Source organism: Vulpes lagopus, chromosome 8 (assembly GCF_018345385.1).
Source record: "Vulpes lagopus strain Blue_001 chromosome 8, ASM1834538v1, whole genome shotgun sequence".
Classification (NCBI taxonomy): Eukaryota; Metazoa; Chordata; class Mammalia; order Carnivora; family Canidae; genus Vulpes; species Vulpes lagopus.
This window is the reverse complement of record NC_054831.1, coordinates 128,522,001-128,547,347: the sequence shown is the minus strand read 5'-3', so window position 1 is coordinate 128,547,347 and position 25,347 is coordinate 128,522,001. Positions and strand designations below refer to the sequence as shown.

At 43.3% G+C, this 25,347-nt stretch overlaps 1 protein-coding gene across 7 annotated transcripts in view; it reads right to left on the bottom strand.

The window, feature by feature from the left end:
* Positions 1 to 15,809, bottom strand: part of UBR4 (ubiquitin protein ligase E3 component n-recognin 4) — a 133,976-nt gene extending 118,167 nt beyond the window's left edge. For 6 of the 7 annotated variants that reach the window (XM_041766729.1, XM_041766730.1, XM_041766734.1 and 3 more), the window contains exons 1-9: positions 15,574 to 15,809; positions 7,495 to 7,592; positions 5,984 to 6,087; positions 4,835 to 4,964; positions 4,586 to 4,725; positions 3,975 to 4,077; positions 3,717 to 3,858; positions 3,418 to 3,542; positions 257 to 381 (exon numbers count right to left, since the gene is read on the bottom strand). In XM_041766729.1, coding sequence (XP_041622663.1) covers positions 257 to 381; positions 3,418 to 3,542; positions 3,717 to 3,858; positions 3,975 to 4,077; positions 4,586 to 4,725; positions 4,835 to 4,964; positions 5,984 to 6,087; positions 7,495 to 7,592; positions 15,574 to 15,749 — 1,143 coding nt within the window. In that variant the 5' untranslated portion in view covers positions 15,750 to 15,809. The remainder of the gene's footprint in view (positions 1 to 256; positions 382 to 3,417; positions 3,543 to 3,716; positions 3,859 to 3,974; positions 4,078 to 4,585; positions 4,726 to 4,834; positions 4,965 to 5,983; positions 6,088 to 7,494; positions 7,593 to 15,573) is intronic. The other variant, XM_041766736.1, reaches the window with a different exon arrangement.
* Positions 15,810 to 25,347: the final 9,538 nt, after the last annotated feature.

Here is a 25,347-nt window from a genome sequence, read left to right as displayed (position 1 = left end):
TTGTCTTACACACTCATCATTCTCTGAGACTACTATCTCATGCACTGCAGGTCTTGCTAAAAGTGCACTGACACACACACAGCAAGCCTTCAAGTATACATGCAGACTGAGTGACTCATCTTTCACAAGACCTGCTACCCAAGGGGATGGGTATGGAGAGTACTCCATGTCCTTTTCTCAACCTGGGAAGAGTGGACCTGGCACTATCTCCTCACTGAACGATGGGAGGCCCCCAGAACAAGGAGGCACAGCTTACACATTTCTGGACAATCGTAGCTGCATCACTCTCGTAGTCTTCTTCTTTGGAGCTCGTGGACCCTGTCCGTACTTGCTGGGCACTACCCACATGCAGGATGGCCATGCAAGTTGCCACACTCACACCTGGGGGGGGGGGGGGATAAAAGAAAGATGCACAGATTCCAATCATGGCACAGTCGCAGGAGTCCACCAAAATAGAAATAGAAAACATAACCCACCCTGAAGCCATTCCATGATTTGACAACTGAGAGTAATATCCACAAGAGCAAGACTAGACAATGTTACCATCAGGTCCAGCAATCATAAAAACCTGCTCATAAATACTTACTGTAGCTTTATTCATAACTGCCACAATTGGAAGCAACTGAGATGCCTTCAATAGGTGGACGTACCACAAACTATGGCACACCCATACGAGGAATATTATTCAGCAATTTAAAAAAGTAAGCAATCAAGTCACAAAAAATCAGGGAAGAAACTTAAATGCACACTCCACAAGGAAGAAGTCAGTCTGAAAAGGCAACATACTATATAATTGATTCCAACTTTAGGGCATTCTGGAAAAATTAAAACTCCAAAAACAGTAAAAAGATCAGTAGTTCCCAGGAGGTGAAAGTAGGAAAGAGGGATTACGAGGTGGAGCACAGGAGTGGTGAAACTATTCTGTGTCATAGTGATGATTAACACAGGATGCTATACATTTGTCAAAACCCACAGAACTGTCTTAACACAAAGAAAATCCTGATTAAGCAATGGACTTCACAAATAATAATAATGTATCAAATACTGAGTTCGTCAATTTTAACAAATGCACCATGTTAATACAACATATGAATAAAAGGGGCGCCTGAGTAGCTCAGTGGTTGAGTGCCTGCATTTGGCTCAGGTTGTGATCCCGTGGTCCTGGATCAAGTCCCACAGTAGACTCCCTGTGGGGAGCCTACTTCTCCCTCTGCCTATGTCTCTGCCTTTCTCTCTCTCTCTCTCTCTCTCATGAATAATAAATAAGTAAAATCTTAAAAATGAAAAAAATCTGAATAGGGAAACGGGGTACTGGGGAGAGAAGGTAGATGGAAATTCTGTATAACCTGCTCGACTTCTCTATAAACCTAAAACTGCTTTAAAAATAAAACCTATTGGGGCACCAGGGTGGCTCAGTGGTTGAGCATCTGCCTTTGGCTCAGGGCGTGATCCTGGGGTCCCAGGATCAAGTCCTGCATCAGGCTCCCCGGAGGGAGCCTGCTGCTTCTCCCTCTGCGTATGTATGTCTCTGCCTCTCTCTTTGTCTCTCATGAATAAATTTAAAGATTTTTTTTAAAAATAAAATAAAATAAAACCTATTAACTTTAAAACATCACAAGATGTCTTTCCAGTTTTTCAAGACCATGGGGAAATACATTTCACATTCGGTGTTCCTCAAAGATACCAAGGCCAAATCCCTGTCTTTACATCAAATCCCAGGCCATCAAATTTCAACAAGCCAAATCTGGGATCTTCAATCCAACTAAAAAATGTTAAGGACTCTTTAACCAATACTAAGTACACTGAGGGCCACATGATGCTCAAAGAAATTCCCTAAAAATTCAAATAACCCCAACTTAAAACTGCAAAGATCAAAAGCAGAGGACGAGGAAATAAGCACCGGAAATGAGCTGGGGGAGAACACATTTCACATATACCTTTAGCTTTCTCTTCCTACCACTACTACCCTAGCTCACGTTCTTATCATGTCTCGCCTGAACGACTACAAAAAATTCTCCTAACAGAGAATTCTCCTGCCTCCAAATCTCCCCACACCAAAATATCCTGCAAGTTGCTGCTTTGATATAGGTCAGAATCTGCAGTGGTTTCTCCTGTCATAGGACATGGTCCAAACGACTTAGACTGCATTTCTGAGACCTCTGTGATTGTTTCCTTTCTCTCTCGTTGCAGGATACCCACTAAACACATATCTTCTCCCCTCACCACCCCCCCCACACACACACTTAACTATGTTCCCCCAAACTCTAGTATACTTTGAGTCCTGCTTCTGCCCCTGCCTCAGGATAACCAAGTTGCAATCCTACCTGCCCTACAGGTACATCAAAAGAACTCCTTCATTACTCCTGCTTTACCCAATTGAAAGCACCTTCCTCTTTATATCCCTATTTGCATCCAGATGTTCAAAATAAAGCTAGTGAAACAATGCAGGGAGATGACAAACCTCGGCAATTTCTTGGTGTTCCCAAGGTCAGGTTACTAAGGCTATACAAATCCTCATTCAGAGAACCAAGTAAACATCGGAAATTGTTATACCTTCCAAGACATACCAGGACTATAGTATTTAAAACCAAGGATCAGTGAATTGGATTAAAAAGTCACGGTCATCATAACTTAAAAGAGAGTAAACAGCAGCTGTCAGTCCCCACTTTCAAGGCAGCATGAGCAGCAGGAAGAGAAGGGACTTTGTGGGAGCACGAAAGATAACATCTCATGCACTTATAAACAGCACCTGTTCCGTAAAGGCTTCCTCAAACCTGCTCCCACAGCAAGACTCCATCCATCTCTCCCTTCTTCGTGCACCCAACTACTCTACCCTTCTGATTGCTTTTATCATCTATTTTTTTTTTTAAGATTTTTATTTATTTATTCATGAGAGAGACACAGAGAGAGAGGCAGAGACACAGGCAGAGGGGAAGCAAGCTCCATGCAAGGAGCCCGATGTGGGACTTGATCCCTGGTCTCCAGGATCACGCTCCGAGCTAAAGGCAGACGCTCAACCGCTGAGCCACCCAGGTGTCCCTTCATCTCCTATTTTATAGGATTCCACGTGGCCCTAATTGTTCTCAATGTAGGATCCTTGAGGGCACAGATTACATATTATTTATCTCAATATCCAAACGGCACTTTAGTGTTTTGCTTTTCCTAGTAAACATTTACTATCTGCGCATACTATGAAAGTAAATATGCACATAACACACCACCAGCAGTGGTACAATAGGATAACTTACAAGATTCCTATGCAGACCTCATTTCACCTAGACGAGACTTTAAATGACTCTCAGGGGCAAAGGCCCAAGTAACAGGGAGACAGCAGAGCACTCAGGAGGATCTCATGATTTCCTGAAAGTATACTTGTGCTTAACTGAAAAAATGAAATCAGACATCGTAACCTCTCACCTGCATACAGACAACTTAGGCTGAGAACTGTCACATCCTGCAGACGAGAAGGATTGAGGGGTTCCAACACAGGCAGAGACAGAGTATCCAATGCCATGGTTACATCAATCACCAGTGAATGAAAACTAGAACATGAAGGAGAGGAGGTTAACCAAAGCATCTCTTTGAATCCCTTGCTTCTATAATCTGATAATTAAAGAAAGTTGGCATGCCAAAAAAAAAAAAAAAAAAAAGACTAACCAGTTTCTCTTTTTGAGAGCAGCATTAGAAAAAAAAGCACACACGCTGGAGCACCTTACCCATTACGAACAGCAGTGGCATCTGCTACTGTGGCCGGCATGATGAAGAAAGAATTGGCCGACACTGCATCCTGAAACCGATTGATGTAGCGCAGGAAATAGGGCAGGTTCAAACACACTCGCAGTAGCTTCTCTGAGCCACCTGCATTAATGACAGGGCTCAACCTTACCAACGGGCATCTGGCTGCTGCTTCTTTTCCACTTACGGAATTTTTGAAAGCAGAGAACCAGCTTTGTGACAATAATTAAGAGTCTTACCAAGCTCTTGAAGACTAGCCACATTCTGAGCTATAAACACATTCTTGGTTTTGATAGCAGAGGCTTGATCTGCGGATGACTGCTCATCATTTTCTCCTTCGGCCTAAAGAGAAACAAAGGATCTGAAAGGCCTATCAGGTTACTATCATCTGTCAACTGCTGCCCTGCATTTCGGAATCAAACCAAGTGCCCAAGAAGTTCTAAGGGGTACTCTGCAGACTCCCCAGTTAATGAGGGGGGAAGGAAATCCCTCTTTAATGTTAGGGAAAACACAAGTTATTGTCCCAAGAGCAGGAGAAAAATATACAAAGATACATACATTCTACAACTAGTAGAGAGTGTGATGTCTTTCACAGAAAAGCACACGTGTTGTTTATATCTATTTATTTATATTGAGAAATATTAGAAGAATGATCATCAGAATAGTATCAACAGTGGGCAGAAAGTTAGGGGAAGTTTTCCCCTTTTTTTGGTTTGTATTTTTCTATTGGCTCTCTACCCTAGGCACATGTATCATTCCACATCACAAATATAAGATACATTTGTTACTTTTTCTAGTATTATCTCCTAAAACTCCCATGGGATGAGGACACTTTGCTGGAGTAACTCACTGGAGTGTGTGGACCTCCAGGCGGTGATGCTACAGTTCTAGGGTTGAAAACTGATGTCAGCTGATTCAAAAAATTCATCTGGACCTCCTTCTGCCTCAGTTCTGGGCTTACTGGTGAGGCCAGCTCTTTCTGATCTTCCACTGCAAGTATAAAACCAACAACATGAATGAGCATAGTGCCACTAGAAGGCAATGCAGGAAACAGCTGGGGAAGCAGTCAGAGAACTAGGCCTGGCAAACAAACGCTCACCGTCTGAGAGCGTCTTCACTGTCTGAGGCAGCTTGGCTGATTTCATCATTGCCGTGAACGTTATCATTTCAGTCCTGTCTAGTCGGCTACAGCCAGTACACAGGCCCTTGATGAGGAGAATCAAGTGTTTCTGAAAAGAAAATATATTCAATGGGACACCTGGATGCCTCAGTGGTTCAGCGTCTCCCTTTGGCGTGATCCTAGAGTCCCGGGATCGAGTCCCGTGTTGGGCTCTCTGCATGGACCCTGCTTCTCTTCCCTCTTCCCTTGTCTCTCTCTCTCTATCTCTGTGTCTCTCATGAATAAATAAATAAAATCTTTAAAAAAAACAAACAAAAAACCCTAAAATCAAGTATATCTTTCAAAAAAAAAAAGTATATCTTTCAGAAGATACTACTCCCCTGGGACTTCAAACTGGCGTACAGCCAAATTTAGGTTCTTATCAAGAACTGAGATTGGGGAAAATAAAGCAGAGATCACGTGCTGATGGTCCTCAGACCATGTCTGGCTTGCAAATGTGTCTTATTCTCACAGTGTTGCTCTTGGATTTTTATTTTTTTATTTGAAGTTATAGCTAACTTTTTAAAACATGGAAGGTTTAATATACAAAACCAGATTTCTTATCTCTCAATAATGCACAAGACACAGCAACTGAGTCTCTACCTCTACCTCTACCTCTACCTGGCAACAATCAGCTGATGCCACACAATGATTGGCCCTTTGTAGCTGGGTCAGGCACCCTTTCCAACTGGCATACTTCACTCATTTTATGCTATTTGCCTGACCCACGAAAACATGGAAGTTTGCAATCTTTGCAAAAGCCTCTGCAGCCCTCTATACAAGAAGCTGGCAAACCACAGCTCCAATTCAGCCCACTGCCTGTTTTTGTAAATAAAGTTTACTGGACCACAGCTATGCTTGCTCATTTATGTATTGTCTGTGGCTGCTTTCATACTACAAAGGCAGAGTTTAAAAAGAGAGAGACTAGTTGCAACAGGGACTAAATGGTCAGCAAATTGTTCACTATCTGGCCTGTTACAGGAAAAGTTCACCAACCCCTACCCTATGCCACCCTTCTCTCCATCATTCCACTAGTCTGTCACAGTCCTACCTTGAAATAAGGGCTGCAAATGAGCCCATCACTCTCACCTGGGACACAGCACAAGCCTCATCTGGATTCTCCAGACGCAGGAGAGAAAACTCGATCAGGACTTTACAGGCTGCTGCCACCGACTGAAGCTGGTTCCGGGGAACTAGGAAAGGAATGGGCTTCAATTAACCTCAGACCACCACAGTTTGGTCAGCCTCATAGTCAATATATCAAACCAGACAATTCCCAAGTGCCAGTGTCCAGCATTTCCAGAGCCATTCTATGACAATAATCATTCAGAACCAACAATCCAAGGGCCAAAGGGATCCTGGCAGATAACTATCTACTACTTCTAGATCAACCTATCTTACATTTACTGGAAATTAATTATAATAGGAAATACATCACAGTAAGCACTGAGCACTTCAAATATATTGTATTAACCCACTCAATCCATAAACCACCATTTTGAAGTAGGTAGTATTATTATCCCCTCCCCCTCCTTTTCGCAACAGATCAGGAAATTACACCACGGAGAGCTTAAGTGACTTGCCCAAAGTCATATGGCTAGAATCAAACCCAGGAAGTCTGGCTCTAGAGTTCATGCACTAACTACTAGAATATACTACCTCTCCTTTTCCACAGGGTCTGAATACCTTTTACAAGGGGCTTCCTACACAAAACTTCTGAAAGTTAAAAGTAATTCCTCCACCAGCAGCCAATGCCTATAATAAACAACACTGCACACAAAGGTTATCCAGCAACCCTATAGCTTCCCTTCATTTTACTTACTTAGCAAACTATTTAAGTAAACAAATTAGCATTATTCAGAATTCTCTGAGTTAGGATTTTTTTAAGCAAATAAAATTGCAAAAATTCAGAAATACTAGAAAATAAGGGTAAAAAAATGTTTAAAAGATGGGGAACCGGGCAGCCCAGGTGGCTCAGCGATTTAGCACTGCCTTCAGCCCAGGACGTGATCCTGGAGACCCAGGATCGAGTCCCACGTCGAGCTCCCTACATGGAGGCTGCTTCTTCCTCTGCCTGTGTCTCTGCCTCTCTGTCTCTGTGTCTCTCATGAATAAATAAATAAATAAAATCTTAAAAAAAGATAGGGAACTGAAACTGAAATCCCTTGACATACCAGAGAATACAAAAGTAGAATTTACTTTCTCATCAAAACCAAATAAGGAATAACAGAGCCTTCATGAGTGGCCATGAACCCTAGGTCAGTATCCGCCCATTCCCCTCAAGCCTCAGGAATTAACACACTAATAATTACATGTGCATATATGAAATCAATAAAATGCTTTTGATTAAGATGGTAACTTAATGGGTTATGAAGCAAGTGTCCAAACCAAGTCCTTTTTAAATCCATCTTGGTTGGCCTAGGTAAATGGACTTCCAGAGCCTTATCGGACTGACAGTGGTCTGCCCTGCTGGGAGGACAGCTCAGGAGTGCTTAAATACAGACTTCATTCACAACCTGCTGAGACACCCCACAAAGAGGAGACCCAACCACCACCCCTCCAAGCCTTCAGAAAGGGAGTGACAAGAATGGAATACTCACTGAGGCTGCAAACTGTTGTAATATAGTGTGTGGAAAGTGCAACAAAAGATGAGTAGAAGGGCTCATACTGCTTCTCGTGGTGCAGGATTTCGGATTCACTGCAAAGAAGATAATTCAGCTAGCATTTACTTAGTGCTTCCTATATGCCAGATACCCCATCCTTTTATAGGCATTACTATACTTAATCCTTACAACAGCCCCATTTGGGAGGCACTGTTATCATCCCTATATTCAAGATCAGGAAAGTGAACCTTAGCAAATTAAAAGTAAACACCTTGCTATCAGGCTTAGGGAGTGACAAAAGCTAATAGGCAGGGAACATTTTCAAACCCATTTAGAATTAAAGAAGTACAAGTAAAAACATTACAGGATGCCTGTATTTTGTCCTGTAGAACTGGTTGGCAAAGACCAAAAGCTAATAGTGTCAAGTGCTGACCAAAAGGGAGGAGACTGGAGCACTCAAAATACTGTTAGTGGGAATACAGGTCACAGAAATCCATTTTGGAAAAAAAAAAAAGAAATCCATTTTGAAGACCAAAGACTAGTCCACAATGCAAGAATCAATAACCTGGGGAGAAATCACCTGATCAGTGCTAAAACCCAAAATTCACCAAGTATCATCCCACTCCCAACCAAGACACAGCTAGATCACAACAAATTCAGGGGTTTTAATCACATCCCTTATCTTGAGCTGAGGAAATTGCCCTCTTCTGTGAAAATCTAGAGCCCAACTAGATCTCAGAGATATACATTTATGTCCTTCTGTCAAATCAGATGCTAATCCACAACCCATGAAACAAAATGACAATGTAAACAAAATAAAACAAAATGTATTTTATTAAAGGTAAAGAACAGGGACCCTGAGTGGCTCAGTCCCTTGAGTGTCTGCTTTTGGCTCAGGTCATGATCCCAGGGTCCTGAGGTTGAGTCCCCGGTCAGGCTCCCTGCTCCACAAGGAGCCAGCTTCTCCCTCCTTCTCTGCCCTTCTCTCCCCCCTGCACCACCCCCCCCCCCCCGTCTCTCATGAATAAATAAAATATTTTTAAAAGGGAGGGGGGACAGAGGGCTGTGGTTAAACAGTTTCCTTAGCGAATTAATTCTCCAACCAGAAGTATCAGCCTAGGAAGGGAAATGTACACAGTCAGGACTCTATTCACTTGCCAAATGAACACAAGAGCCAAAAAGACAAGTTCAACACTGGGGAGGTGCCAGTGTGAGTGATGAATCACCTCAAATAGCACTTAAGAGTCTGGCATTGCAAACACTTTGCTTTATGGGGATTTATCTAGGATAAACGGGGATTTAGCAAAGATCAGTTCCTTATCTCAGAGTAACTTTCACCAAGAAAAAATATTTATGGAGCATCTATGATGCGCAAGGGTCTTCCTGCCCACCAAGGATCATTTCTATTTGTCAAATGGACAAAAAGGAGGAAACGAAAACCTTTTAAACACCAAGTAATGCTCAGTTTCTGGTGGCCAACACACTGGTCCAGGTCATATTCTACTCAGCAGAAAAATCTCTACTAAATCCCCTGCTTCTACCTCATATACTTAGTTGTTCCTTCATTCCATCCTTGTATTTTCTTAGTCATTGTTCTAAGGTTTTCCCACCCTGTAATTTGATATATTTCAGAGTCATTTACTGTCTGTTTTATTTCAAAAGTTCAGAGCTGCTTATCCCCGTGTTTTTCAGCTGAACAGGCTTACTAGAATTAAGACAAAAACTGCCCACCCAGAGGTTGAACCTACTCTGTTGCTTTCACTTCCATTCAGATAGTGAAATACATCCAATATGCAAGAATAAACTCATTTAATTGCCTGGTTCAATGATGCCCCACTGTGATTTAACAAACCTTGGTTCTTGGTTCCTGCCCTAGAAATACACAACTGCCTTATTCCAATAAAGAAACAAGAATGCACTTTGAGGAAAGATGGACACTGGCATCCAAAAAAATGGAGCACTCTCAAACTGCACTTATAATTTACTCAGGACAACTAAGGATGAACCTGGGGAAATTAATTTGAAAAGACTTGAAGGAAAAAAAAAAAAAAAGAAAAGACTTGAAGGAGTAAGGAGACATGCGGATATGTGGCCCAAAGGACAATATCATATCTCTTGATTTTAAAGAAGCAAGCATGTATGAGTCACCTAATAAAGTCTTGCTGCCACCCTCATTCCCCAAGAATCTGACAGACACCAAGATACCAGAAGATGCAAAGAAATAGAAAAAAATGGGACAAAAGGCAAGAAGTTAGGTAGGAATGGGGAAGAATGAAGAACTGCAGACAAATATAACAAAGAGAAAGGAAAATAAGACTTATAGGTAAAAATACATCTCTCCTCTGGGCAGTCAAGCTATCTTCCTCAAACATCTGCTTCTTCTAACAAACATTCCAACCACAACACCACTGGGGCTAAAACACTGCTGAGAGACACAGAATTTTTCTAAAACGTTTATATTCCATACAAAATAAATGTGAGGCAGAGTACAAAGAGAAACAGCAGCTACAGTAGAGCCAGGTCAGAGAAATCCAATTTGACATGTAAGTAAAAAAGAACTACCTCAAGTCTGGAAATATCTAGCTTTTGTTAGGAAGAGGTGGAAATCCAAGAGGACAAAATAAAGACTACAGATTCACCTCCCTTCTCCCCCTAGATACTATTTACATCTCTTTTCTAAACCGTGGAAACTCCACAAACCCCTTTCCCTTCATCAGATTCATAAACCCCCAAGAACAGAATCTATTATGATTCCTTACAGCCAGGAAACAAGCAAGCATATTAAATATACTTAAAGAATAACAGCATTAAAAAATATATGCTGGGATCCCTGGGTGGCGCAGCGGTTTAGCGCCTGCCTTTGGCCCAGCGCGTGATCCTGGAGACCCGAGATCGAATCCCACTTCGGGCTCCCGGTGCATGGAGCCTGCTTCTCCCTCTGCCTGTGTCTCTGCCTCTCTCTCTCTCTCTCTCTCTCTCTCTCTCTCTCTCTCTCTGTGACTATCATAAATAAATTAAAAAAAAATTTTTTTTAAATATATGCTGACTGAACATCTGCTGTGTCACAGAGTAATACACATGTAACCAAAGAACTAAAAGCTTTCAGATCCTCATACTCCTGACAAATCTGTGGTGAATGTGACACTAAGAAATTAACCAGCCATGAGGACTAATATCACAATTACACTCCATCACTTGGTGGCAGGCTTTTCTTCTTCCTGTAAATCAATCATGAACTTCTGTCCTGCAGCATGTAAATTCAGAAGACTGACATCTGTGTATCCCTTTCTCCCTTTTAAGATATTTAAGAAATAAATGAACACTATCTAATATGGATTTTGTAACAGCTTCCACCTTCCCAAGTAGGTCTCTCTGGCCTAAATTTTATTAAACACCTGGGAGGCAGAGCCTGAAACAGACTTATCAGTAAGGAGGCCAGGACAGCCTAGGAAGGACTGGCTCATGGGAAAGGGGTTCTTTTTTTGTTTTGTTTTTCTTTTTTCCTGTTTTAGTAATCTACAAAGAGTCAAAGTGTTCGATGACAATCATGATCACCAACCTATCTTACAAAGAGTTAAGAAAGGAATTCTGTATTTGATAGTACCTTAAAACATAAGATTACATTCAGCAATTATACTAATTAATCCCAAATATGGCATGTGCTCCATTGAACTACTTCTAGCTCCATTTCTGGTCTGGAAAAGTAGGGACACTGTAAAGATTTTCAATCTTTAATACTAGAAGACATGCTAGCATGCTAGCAACAGGCAGTAAAAATAAAAATGAACATCTCTTTTAAGTAAACTCACGTATGTTTTTCTTTTAAAAGTCAAAGGACATTTTTGAGTATGCTTCCCAATTTATCTATGCTAATCTATTCCTCCTTTGTTTCACAGTTTGGTTACAAAGTCAAACTTAATAAACAGGGTCTAGACCTAGAAATTGTATCTACCTTTTGTCCAAACACCAAGTTCAATTCCAACTATAAAGGTATGAGATAAATAAATAAAAATCTTTATTTTAAAAAAACATAATAAAGGTATGAAAGACTACAGATGGCAAGCGGAATGGTGGAGCACGAAGCAGTCTCAGGGTAAGTCATCATCCCCAACAGTCAAATGGGGAGGAATTCAACGGACAAGCAGGCTGTCAGATGGAAAGGTAGAGCTGGCAATGATGGAGCCAGGACATCTAAAAGGGAAACAGAGTAGTAGACTGCAACAGAAAAACAGAAGGTCCCTGGAGGCAAGGAAGAAAAACATGGCAGTCATGAAATAAAAAGGGGAACCCCAGACGGGAGCAGCAACCCCAGAAGTAAAGTAGCGGCCTAGGCACCTGAACCTTTGATTACCTACAAAATAAAGCCCACAATAGTACTTGTACAGTGCTGACCCTGATCTGGTTCTAAATTTGGTGGCCATAACTCTATAGTCAAGAAATACTTCCACAGGGATGCCTGGATAGCTCAGTGCCTGCCTTCAGCTCAGGGCATGATCCCAGAGTCCTGGGATCAAGTCCTGCATGGGGCTCCCTGCATGGAGCCTGCTTCTCCCTCTGACTGTGTCTGTCCCTCTCTGTGTCTCTCACGAATAAATATAGTCTTGAAAAAAAAATACATCCACAATTCTGACACCCTCATTTCATTTTTTAAGACTTTATTTATTTAGACAGTGTCAGAGCAGGGGATGCAGGGGCAGGAGAGAGAGAATCTCTTTTTTTAATTTTTTAAAGATATTTACTTATTTATTTATTCATGAGAGAGAGAGAGGCAGAGACAGAGGCAGAGGGAGATGCAGGCTCTATGCAGGGAGCCCAATGGAGGACTCGATCCCCGGTCTCTAGGATCAGGCCCTGGGCTGAAGGCGATGCCAAACCGCTGAACCACTGGTGCTGCCCAGGAGAGAGAGAATCTCAAGCAGACTCCATTCTGAGCTCCATTTCACCACCCTGAGATCATGACCTGAGCCAAAATTAAGTGTTGGATATCTAACCGCCTGAGCCTTCCAAGTGCCCCTCATTTTTTTTAAAAGGCAAAAAACTTATGAGAAACTAACAGGGTTACTTTTAAAAGTCAAAGGACCTATTTTTTTTTTGTGCCTAATTTTTGTGCCCTAAATCAGGGTTTGGCACTGTTTTTGTAACAGCTTGTGTTTAAGAATGTTTCTGCAATTTTCACATGGCTGAAAAAAAAATTTTTTTTTAAGATTTTTTATTTATTTATTCATAGACACACAGAGAGAGAATGAGACGCAGAGACACAGGCAGAGGGAGAAGCAGGCTCCATGCAGGGAGCCTGACGTGGGACTTCATCCAGGGTTTCCAGGATCACACCCTGAGCTGCAGGCGGCGCTAAACCACTACGCCACCGGGGCTGCCCTGAAAAAAATTTTAAAGCTATTTTGTGACATGTAAATATATGAAGTTCATATTTCAGTGTCCATAAATAAGACTTTGGAAAAACAGCCACAACCATTCATTTACTTATTGTATAAGGCTGTTTTTGCTATACAATGACCAAGTTGACTACTCGACACAATGTATAGCCTGCAAATATTTACTCTCTGCTTCTTTACAAAACAAGTGTGCTGACCTCTGCTCTACACCAAACTGAACAGTAATATGTTTGTTTTTCTAACTGTAAAAGAACGTGAAAGTCAGATATTTCTTTTGAAAAGTTTTCTTAGGATTATATTACTCTCATAGAGCCTAGGGAGGACACATAACAGGCTTTCAAAGTGAACTTAGCAATAAAACCAGAACCAAGACTTCAGGGATCTTGCCTTACAAGAAAATGTTTTTGTCACTAAACATCCACTAGTTTGGATTTCTTTTCTAAACGGTGAAGAGAGTTCTTACTAGTGTCTACAAACACAGGCAACACTTGATTATCTTAGGGTGCAGGAGGAAGCAGTCACTTGTTTGGCAAAATTCACATCTAGTTCATGTATTGGGTTTTGGGTCCTTTTACAAGCCGGACAGAGTTGCTAAACCATTATATAGTTTCAAAAAGATGACCTGAACACGGGATGAACAGGAGGCTGTCAGCAAATGACTTTGTAACCTACTCAACTCCTGTCCAGAAAAAACATAAAAGCAGGAGTGCCTGGCTGGCTCAGTGGGGTGAGCCGCTCTTGATTTCAGGTTTGTGGATGAGTCCCATGTTAGGTGTGGAGATGACTCAAAAATAAAATCTTTGGGGTGAAATAAATAAATAAAAGCAAATGTTCTAGAGTGAAGCACTGTCCATTACAAGTCACCTGATGAGCATAATGCAGGAAAAATGCCGCCAAACCAAACGTTTAAAGCAAGTTAAAGAAAAGAAATAAAATAAATAAAATAAAAAAATTAAAAAAATAAAAAAAAAAGGGATCCCTGGGTGGCGCAGCGGTTTGGCGCCTGTCTTTGGCCCAGGGCGCGATCCTGGAGACCCGGGATCGAATCCCACATCGGGCTCCCAGTGCATGGAGCCTGCTTCTCCCTCTGCCTGTGTCTCTGCCTCTCTCTCTCTCTCTCTCTCTGTGACTATCATAAATAAAATAAAAAAATTAAAAAAATAAAAAGAAATAAAAAAATAAAGCAAGTTAAAGAGAGGCCATAACCTGAGAGCAGTATCTTGGTACTTGTTTCCATCTTTAAAACATTTCCGATTTGGGGATCCCTGGGTGGCTCAGCGGTTTAGCGCCTGCCTTCAGCCCAAGGTGTGATCCGGGAGACCCAGGATGGAGTCCCACGTCTGGCTCCCTGCAGGGAGCCTGCTTCTCCCTCTGCCTGTGTCTGTGTGTGTGTGTGTGTGTGTGTGTGTGTGTGTGTGTCTCTCTCATGAATAAATAAGTAAAATCTTAAAAAAAAAAAAAAAAAAACCCTTCCTGATTTAATAATTAGGTAGGAAAACCCATCTGTAAAGCAAACTGTGAATTTACCAAACCCAGTCGTTATTTTATTCCAACTCAATAAATAAACAAACAAACGTGTACCCAAAGCACCACAAACCTAACAACAGGCACTATCATAAACAATTTGTCAAGTCATGGGGCCTCCCTTAAATAAGAATAGCGATTTCCAACCTGGAGAACACTTGTTGGCCTGAAGCTAAAGTGACCCAGGCAGCAACTGCGGGATGGCTGAAGTAAGGTCTGAGTAGTAAAATAAAAGTGAGACTGCCTTAAAAAAAAAAAAAAAAAAAAAAAGAAAGAAAGAAAAGGAAAAAGAAAAGCACGTCTACCATCAAACCAAAGAACAGACTCCTCTGAGCAAGGTCGCGCCAGGAAGACAGGCGTTCTGGTATCCCCCGCCTCCTAGGAACACAAACTATCACGATCTAGGACCTCGATACAAAATGACAAAACCACGTTAACGCCAAACCAACAGAGGAGGGTTCCTGTTTGTAACAAAATCTAAGGATATTTTATTGCGAGAGAGAGAGAGAGAGAGAGAGGGAGAGAGGACGAGGAGCGCACGGTTTCCGTGGGAAAGTGACCTCCGACTCCCACGGACACGCTTTCCTCCTAGACCGTTACAGCAGCCACCGACACCAAGCGGGGCCTGAAGACACATCCTCCGTGGTCGCCGGCGGCTTCAGGCACAGGAGCAGCACGTGCCCCCCCGGCGGGCACAGCACCGCGGGGAGACCGTTACTAAATCGTGCGGCCGACCTGCAGCTTGCACCCCGAGGCCCCGCTCGGGCCCAGGCCAGGGGGGTGAGCGCGGGCCAGAACTGCAGACTCATCAGCGCCGTGACCTTAGCGCAGGGGGGGCGGCCCCGGGGACATTCTCCGCCAGCAGCGCCCGGCGTCTCAGAGTCACTCGCACACGGGACCGGCCACGCCCTCTCGAGAAGGCGTCTCCAAAAGTTTTGCTCAGGAGGGAAACCGAGGCACAGATCATCTACCCGGGCCGGCGGGAGGAGCCCCCGGCCGGCCCCCGTCCGCCGGGATCCCGGGGCCCCGAAGCCGCGGCCGGGGGCCCGGGGTCGCCCAGCGGCGGGCGGCGGCCCGGGGACGCGGGTGCAGACGATCCGGCGCGGCCTCCCCTCCCCTCCCCCCCCGCGCCCGCCTCGCCGGGGCCGCCGCCCGGTACCTCTCGATGACTGAGGCCACCAGCTGCGGCAACTCCTTCATCTCGAAGGCGGAATAGGACGCGGACAGCAGGGGCCGCACCGCCACCTCCCAGCCCGGGCTTGTGTCCGCCCCCGTCGCCGAGGCCCCGGGCGCCGGCGCCGCCGCCGCCGCCTCTTCGCCGCCGCTCGTCGCCATCTTCCGTCGTACTACTGCGGCTCCCTCCGGGGGCTTGCCACCGGCCCAGCGCCGCCTCCCGGGAGGGGGCGGAAGTGACGTGACCGGCACGTCAGACTGCGCGACGCAGTCGCAGGGCAAAACACGCAACGCGCGGGGCGGTCGGCCTTTGCTCTCGGGAGAGGCTCGGCGCGACGCGGAGGCGGGCCGGAGGAACTGCGCCTGCGCAGAACTTACCCCTTCGGAGGAGGCGGGGGGACCTCCGCGCCTGCGCGCTGGCAGTCGTTTCTGAAAGTGCGAGTGATGGATGCGGCTTCGGGGCATCAGGGAAAGGTGAGCCGGGGGTTTGCTTGAAGGTGGGGAGACCCGGGCATCGGAGCAGGCTGTGCGTCTGCGGATAGAAGGGCCAGCGCCGGAGACACCTAAAGACGAGAGTGCTCGCTCCCCTTCCGAGAGCCCCCGCCCCGCACAGTGATACTTAAAAAACTTGCAGTCACTAGTCTTGCCGAATTTGGGCCCACATCCCCGTTGTGTGTGTGTGTGTGTGTGTGTGTGTGTGTGTGTGTTTTAAAGATTTTATTTATTTATTCATGAGAGACACAGGCAGAGGGAGAAGGAGGCTCCCCGCAGGGAGCCTGGTGCAGGACTCGAACCCAGGACCCCGGGGTCACCAGCTGAGCCAAAGGCCCCCCGGGGCCCCCCACCTTGTGTCTCGATTACCCCCACTATGTTGCCAGCTCGCACTGCTCACCGCTCTCTGCAATTTGACGCGGCAGGTTGTTTCTCCCCACTTTAATGCTAGCAGAGAAAGGATGGAAGGTTTAATAAGGGGCTTTTTTTTTTTTTTTTTCCAGATAAACCGACCTGGGTTCCAGATCTAAGAGGGGAAAAGCAGTCTGACTTGACAGTTGACTCAAGGAAAGGTACGCGTGCTTCGAGAACATTCTTGGGCGGCGCATGGGTGTCGGCGCAGGACGTCAAGCCTATGGCCCCCAGGTCCCTTTGCAAGAAGTGTGGATGGTTTGAAAACCCTGAAGCCCTGAAATTCTTCCCCAAGTTTTGGAGGAGCTCCTTTTGCTACCGGTGTAACTCTTTGATAGCTAAACGGGTGACCTGATGATCGATTTGCACTTGTAGTAACAAAAGGGCTATTTTACCTTAGGAATAAAATGCAATCAAGTCAAAGCTAGTGTTGGAGGAAAACGTAGCTTTAATGATAACGGTAGAGATTTCCCTTTATTTTCTCAGGGGGAAATAGTGACACTGGCAGGTTTCTTAAACATGAAAATACAAAAAGTTAAAGACAGAGAATGAAGCCTTTCCGTAACACAGTGAATTTTTTTTTTTAAGAATTTAGTTGTTGTTTTTTAAGATTTTATTTATTTATTCATGAGAGACACACAGAGAGAGAGGCAGAGACACAGGCAGAGGGAGAAGCAGGCTCCATGCAGGGAGCCCGATGTGGGACTCGATCCCAGGACTCCAGGGTCACACCCTGGGCTGAAGACAGGCACCAAACCGCTGAGCCACCCAGGATGCCCTAACACAGTGAATATTGCAGTAGTTCAAAATACTGAACCCAGTGCCTGAAGAAGAAGGCTTAAAATTTTAGAGTGGCTCTTGGGACATTAATTTTATTTCACCCAAAGGACAAAATTAATCTGCAGAGGTTCTCTTGGACAGGTTTCTCAAGGAACAGAAGATCAAATGTTTCTACTCCCTTCTTTTCCCATCCATCTGCTGCTGGAAGAGAGAGTAAAAAGGCAAATGCAGACTATCACAGGGAAATTTGCTCCTGTACCGAACTCCTATTACTTTTTATTTTTTTTAACTCACATTACTTTTTAATATTTCTGGCTCATAGATTTGGAGAAAGCACTCCAGATTAAGATTTTTCTTTATATATATTTTTAAAGATGTTATTTATTTATTCATGGGAGACACAGAGAGCCAGAGACACAGGCAGTGGGGGAAGAAGCAGGCTCCATGCAAGGAGCCTGATGCAGGGCTTGATCCTGGATCCCAGCATCATGACCTGAGCCGAAAGCAACTGCCCAACCGCTGAGCCACCCAGGCGTCCCTTAAAAAATTTTTTAAGTAAGATGTGTTGTGTGCCCAATGTGGGGTTTGAACTCAGGACCACAGCATCAAGAGTCTCATGCTCTACCAACTGAGCCAGCCAGATGCTCCTCCACATTCTAAATTTAAACAAGAAAGGAAGGCAATACATAGAGGACTAAAACAGACTTCTAGATGAAACATAAGCTTCTAATACTCTGGTCCAGAAAATAAGATAGAAACTAAAGAATAGTCATTTGGGGGGATTATTAACTGAAGGATTTAAAGTATTAGTTTCCTTCTAATCCCAAGTGGCTGAGTAAGGAACTAAAATTTTTAAACTTACAAGAGATATGATATGGTCATATTACAAGAAATGCAGTGAAAAAAAAATTCAGCAGCCATGATTGAATAGTGTCACTGTGGGGATACAGACGAGAAAGCGTGAAGAAACCCACTGGGTTGGGGATCCCTGGGTGGCTCAGTGGTTTAACACCTGCCTTCAGCCCAGGGTGTGATCCTGGAGTCCTGGGATCGAGTCCTGTGTCGGGCTCCCTGCATGGAGCCTGCTTCTCCCTCTGCCTGCGTGCCTCTCTCTCTCTCTCTCTCTCTCTCTTTCATGAATAAATAAAATCTAAAAAAAAAAGAAAGAAACCGGCTGGCAAGTGAAAACATTCTGCATCTTGACAGGAGTTATGGTTGCTTAGATATACACACAGTATTTGTTCAACTGTATACTTATAATGTATATACATTAGCAGGTAAAAATCAGACTTTAATCTAAAAACAAGGGGCACCAGCTGGCTCAGTGGATTAAGCATCTGACTTGATTTCAGCTCAGGTCACGATCTCAGGGTCATTAAATCAAAGCCCCCCCCCCCCCCCCCCGCCCACACACACACACACACACACACACACTTCCAAGGGGGCTCTGCACTGGGCATGGAACCTCTTAAGATTCTCTCGTTCTTCCCTCCGCCCCTCCCCCCCCTTAACAAATAAATTAATACATTTCTTTTTTTTTTTTTTTTTTTTTTTTTTTATGATAGTCACAGAGAGAGAGAGGCAGAGACATAGGCAGAGGGAGAAGCAGGCTCCATGCACCGGGAGCCCGATGTGGGATTCGATCCCGGGTCGCCAGGATCGCGCCCTGGGCCAAAGGCAGGCGCCAAACCGCTGCACCACCCAGGGATCCCAATTAATACATTTCTTAAAAGATGTCTTTAAAAACAAAATGCAAACAATAAGAGTTCATTGTCACTCCAGGAACCTCCAAAGCAAGAAATACTGGGATTTGTTTTTTTAAGATTTTATTTATTTATTTATTCATTAGACACAGAGAGAGAGAGAGAGAGAGAGAGAGGCAGAGACACAGGCAGAGGGAGAAGCAGGCTCCATGCAGGGAGCCCGATGCAAGACTCAGTCCCAGGTCTGTAGGATCACACCATGGGCTGAAGGCAGGTGCTAAACCTCTGAGCTACCCAGTTTGCCCACTGGCAATTTTATTTCAAAAAAAATCCATCTGATAAGAGTTGCTTGAAATAATCCTGGTAGGTCTTGTGTGTTCTTCATTCCATGAATAAACTACATGTATTAACTCTCAGGGCCCAACAAAGATCATCCTGTTCTCAAGCTTTTACAAAGTTTCAAGAACCAACAGTGCATATTTTGTGGAAACTGCTACAAATGAAGAGCAGCTCCTTTTTGGAAATTCACCAATGAACAGAGATTTTTTTTTTTTTTTTTAACATCAAGACTATAAGGAAATAGATTAGAAGCCTAATTCTGTTTCATAATATGAGTCATTTGTAATCCACAAATACTGATTATTTTTCTCATAATACTGCATTTTATATGGTATGAATTTAAAACAAGAAAAATGCGCCTTGCAGCCTTCTTGCTTAAAGAAAGAGAAGCAATTTTGGCAATTGTACAGGGACTAGAATAGAATGTCAGTTTTACTGAAGAGCAGGAAGCAAGACTTAGAGGAAACTAAGGACAAAAAGATCAAAATTGAAATGAAAATGATAATAAGGTGAACATCCAAATTTGCAATGCTGTTCAGCAATAGCTAATGTGAATTAAATAGTAAAAGCTTGACTGGCAAACTTCTACAAAATGAAGTTTATTAGATACAGCTTAACCCAGATAGCTTACATAACATTGCAAATGTATCAGGAGAGTTTTGTTTTAGGGGCACCTGGGTGGCTCTGTTGGTTTAAGCTACTGACTCTTGATTTCGGCTCAGGTCACGATCTCAGGGTCCTGGGATTGAGCTCCACCTTGGGCGCCACACTCAGCACAGTCTGCTTGTCCCTCTCCCTCTGCTCCTCCTCCCGCTTTCTCTCAAATAAGTAAATAAAATCTTAAAAAAAAAAAAAAAGACAATGAGTTTTGTTTTGTAAAATGATTATTCCTCAGACCTGGCATTGCCTTCCTTTACGATTTACACTCAGCAAAATCTTGGACCATCAGATTTAGAGATGGGAGGGAGAAAGATAAAGCTAATGTGGTAAAATGTTAATATTTGGGGAATCTGAGTGAAGGGTATCAGAATTATTTGTCCTATTCTTGTAACATTTCTGTTAAGTCTAAATTGGATCAAAATAAAAAGTTTTTTAAAAGTTTGTAAATACTTTGTGATTCAGAAAATATATATATGGCAGGGAGTTAGCAGAAATAAAGTAGTGTAGGTAAAAATCTAGAAAGAGTGGAGTAAAATAATTATATCACATTCCTTTAACCCAGTGAGGGGAGAAGGGATAGGAGCTGTCCTGGTCAGCAGAGTCCTGGTCTCTTTGCAGAAGCGTGCCTGTTACAAAACATGCATATGATACCACCTCCTCTATTCTAACTCCAGAATAACCAAACAGGCTTATAATAACATTTTAATGTATTATGTAGGCTTTTTTATAGGATATGCATTCCCACTAGCAGACATTAAGTATTTTGCTTTTCATGACTGTCGTCTTCATTGTCCTCTATAAACCAGCATTCTGGTTTGTCAGTCTTCTAATCTAGCTTATTTTATGACAGCACATGAGATACACATCACCAAAACTGTAAATAATAATGGCACTTATTTGTATAAACGAGGCTTTTAAATGCTCATTTTCAGTTTATTGACTTTCACACATCTGAGTGCAGGTGAGGCAGTAACAGACAAGAGTTTACTTCCATATAAATCTGTGGTTATTTTATAAAGACACCCTCCAAAATGTCATCAGTCTGTATACTGGGAAAGGCACCTTCTCAGTGTCCTGGATCAGAAATTTACATAAGCCTGGGGGCACCTGGATGCTCTGTTGGTTAAAGTGTCTCCCTTCAGCTCAGGTCATGATTCCAGGGTCCTGGGGTCGAGCCCCACATTGGGCTCCCTGCTCAGTGGGGAGCCTGTTTCTCCCTCTTCTGTTCCCCAGCTTGTGCACGCATGTTCTCTCTCTCTCTCAAATAAATAAATATATTTTTAAAAAATGTACATAAGCCTCAGCACTCATAGAAAAATGGCTCTAGTCAGTCTCAGGGTCATACTGTAGTGCCTTAAGAGAAGGCAGGCATGCACACATTCTTTACATCATCATAAATCCTTACTGGAAAGATGGTCTAAATAATACAGAATAGACTTGTCTGAAAGAGCATTCGATTGATCTCATAAAAATCTCTAATGGAATAACGCTTAAGAATTTCAACCTCATGACCATAAAAAAGAGGGTTTGGGAGATCCATATTGCTAATGCGGGAATCTCCCCATGATACATTAAGTGATAAAATCAAGTTACAGGGTATTACGGGATTTGGAGAGATATATGCCAAACTGTTCAGTGGTGACCTCTGGGACATAGAGAATGGGGGAAGGTTTTATTTATTTATTTATTTTTTTTTTTAAGATTTTATTTATTTATTCATGATAGACCTGATGTAGGACTCAATCCCGGGACTTAAGGATCGCGCCCTGGGCCAAAGGCAGTCGTTAAACCACTGAGCCACCCAGGGATCCCCTATTTTTGTTTATAAATAACATTTTAAGGGGCACCTGGATGACTCAATCAGTTGGGTGTCTACCTTCGCTCAGGTCACGATTCTGGAGTCCTGGGATGGAGCCCCTACCTGGCATCCCTACTCACTGGGGAGCCTGCTTCTTCCCTCCTTCTGCCCCTCCCCTTGCTTGTACTCTGTTCTCTCCCACTCTCTCTAATTAATGGATAAAATCTTTTTTAGGGCAGCCCCAGTGGCTCAGTGGTTTAGTGCCACCTTCAGCCGAGGGCCTGGTCCTGGAGACCCGGGATCAAGTCCCACATCGGGCTCCCTGCATGGAGCCTGCTTCTCCCTCTGCCTGTGTCTCTGCCTCTCTCTCTCTCTCTCTCTGTGTCAATCATGAATAAATAAATAAAATTTTAAAAAATAAAAAAAATAAAATCTTTTTTAAAAAACATTTTGGGCAGCCCTGGTGGCTCAGCGGTTTAGTGCCGCCTTTAGCCCAGGGCTTGATCCTGGAGACCCAGGATCCAGTCCCACGTCAAGCTCCCTGCATGGAACCTGCTTCTCCCTCTGCCTGTGTCTCTGCCTCTCTCTCCCCTTGTGTGTGTCTCTCATGAATAAATAAATAAAAGTCTTTTTAAAAAAAATAACATTTTAAAAGTATCGAAAGTAGGATCAGGGGGATCCCTGGGTGGCTCAGTGGTTTAGCGCCTGCCTTTGGCCCAGGGCATGATCCTGGAGACCCAGGATCCCTGCATGGAGCCTGCTTCTTCCTCTGCCTGTGTCTCTGCCTCTCTCTATCATGAATAAATAAATAAATAAATCTTTAAAAAAAAAATACAGTAGCATCAGTGTGTTGTTATATATAGACTGACTTTTTTTTTTTTTTAAGATTTTAAGCAGATAAGCAGCCACTTGCTTATCTGGCACCACAGAATAGCTATGCTCCAGGAAGTTTACTCTAGATCTGGATGGTCAGCATCTCACTTTGTTACATAAAGCACTGGGGACAGCTGACACAAGGCAAATGATAGATGATAAGATACAATGGAAACCAACTGGGCAAAGAGACAGCCACAGAATAACCAACAACTCAGAAGGAGATGGGTTGAATCACATTTGTGGTGGGCACCTCCACATATATATTACCATCTTGTCCTCCAGCTACTCTGAACTTGATCCCTAGCTTAAGCCAAGCCAGCAGAGAACTAGCTGTGCATCTAGGCTGAATTTGGAGGTTATATTTTCTCAGACCCCATCCTCCCTCACAAATGGATTTTACAACTCATATTTTAGCCAGAGGTGTTGTTAAGGGCATTGTTGATCATGTTACGTATAGAACCATTGAGAAATTTCCCTCTGGTCACAGTATCAGGAATTGTCTCCTAAGTCACTTAAAAATAAGTCTCTTTTCCTTGATTTTAAACAGAACATAAATATTATAGGTACGCCTGGGTGGTTTAGCAGTTGAGCGTCTGCCTTTGGCTCAGGGCGCGATCCCAGAGTCCTGTGGTCGAGTCCTACATCAGGCTTCCTGCATGGAGCCTGCGTCTCCCTCTGCCTCTGTCTCTGCCTCTCTCGCTCTGGGTCTCTAATGAATAAATAAATAAAATCTTTATTAAAAAAAAAAAAACTACATTGTGTAGGTTTCAGAGAAGTTTATCTCTAACTTGCTCCGCTATTAAATTGCAGGGTCAGTTGTCTGTTAGAGCCACCCATTTACTGTTTTGACAGTAAAACCATGTTATCTGCATGTTAGCCTACTCACTTTTCTTTTTTGCTGGGGATAGGGGAACAGATGTCACTCTTCCAAAAGTGTTATTAAATCAGTAAATCACAATTTTAAGAGAGAGGAGGATGGGGCATAATACATTACTATTATGACATCCCAAGAGAATAATGTCCCTTATAAAATTTTTAATTTTTTTTAAAGTTTTATTTAAGTAATCTCTACACCCACTGTATGGCTCGAAGTCACAACCCCAAGATCTAAGAGTTGTATGCTCCTCCAACTGAGCCCACCAGGTGCCCCTCATCTATCAAAAAAAAAATTTTAAAGTTCTTACTGACCTTGAATGTTTTAACCAACTCTGTATTTAATTCATAAGCACTCCCCAAAAATTGATTGCAGAGTCAAAGGGTAGGGAAAATTATAACAAAAGCTACAGACTGTTACCCAATATTCCCCACAGGGACTGAGAATCACTAAATACTATTTAGCTGCAAAATTCTGCACCAAGGGGATCCCTGGGTGGCTCAGTGGTTGAGCGTCTGCCTTTGGCTTGGGGTATGATCCTGTGGTCCCGGGATTGAGTCCCTCATCGGACCCAGGATCAAGTCCCGCGTCAGGCTCCCTGCATGGAGCCTGCTTCTCCCTCTGCCTGTGTCTCTGCCTCTCTCTCTCTCTCTCTCTCATGAATAAATAAAATCTTTAAAAAGTTCTGCACCAAAAGATCTTGAATATTGTCCAAACTAATTAAAAAATTTAAAAATCAGGACATAAAAAATACTGAAGAACTTAATTCAAGTGAAACATTGCAGGGGGCTCCAAATGAACATAATTAATGAAGATGGGGTGAAACAGATGGCTTGAGGGTGATGCACAGAAAAAGAGGAAGACAAGAAAGCAGATCAGAGCACTGGCAGGCAACAGGGTCAAAAGCCACAGGCAGAGGCTGAGCCAAGCTAGTCAGAACCAAGTGTGGCCTTAAGACGAGAGGCAAAGGAATGATACAGGACAGACACAGGACCTTAGCCTTAGCTCTCTCAAACACCGGCTTTGAGAGAATTTTTGGTAAAATGGTAATGATTAAAGCTAAAATACAGGGCATTTTACAGAAAGGCACACAGCTTCCCTCCACTTAGCTTGTTCTTTCGGATTCTGGCATATAGGTAGGTAAGTGAAAACTAGCATCTAGCAGATTGGGGTGCTGTGCAAACAGCAGGCAGCAAGGCGTGGTAGGTAACTAATGATGCAGTTTGCACATTCTTTAGGATAGTCGAGATTCCAGCCAGGCTTTCTCAAAACCAGGGTGGGATTATTTTAACTTGTATGTATTCCCTTCTCCCAGGACACTTTAAACAAACTTGTGCCTTGAGTCTGGATGAAGAGATGCCTGTTTTTTTCTGGAGATACTTAGATGTTCATTCACTCATTAAAATTAATTTGACAATTTTATTACTCAAGTAAAATGATTCTCATTTTTCTTCCTTCCTCTGGCATTATTAACCAGCAGCATATATAACAGCAAAAAGAGTTCAAGTTTTGTTTTTAAATAACACAATTCTTGGGATGCCTGGGTGACTCAGTCAGTTAAGTGTCGGCCTTTGCCGCAGGTCATGACAGAGTCCTGGGATCAAAACCCGAGGCAGGCTCCCCTACTCAGCAGGGGGCTTGCTTGTCCCTCTCCCTCTGCCCCTACCCCCGCCCTCAAATAAATAAAATCTTTAAAAGTAATAATAAATAACACAACTCCTAGATGATTAAATTGGCATGTTTCCCTACTAAAATACACAGCTTCTGGTTCCCTCTAATGCAGAAGTTGTCTCAGAGTCCCACATCACAAAAAAGGTCAGACATTCA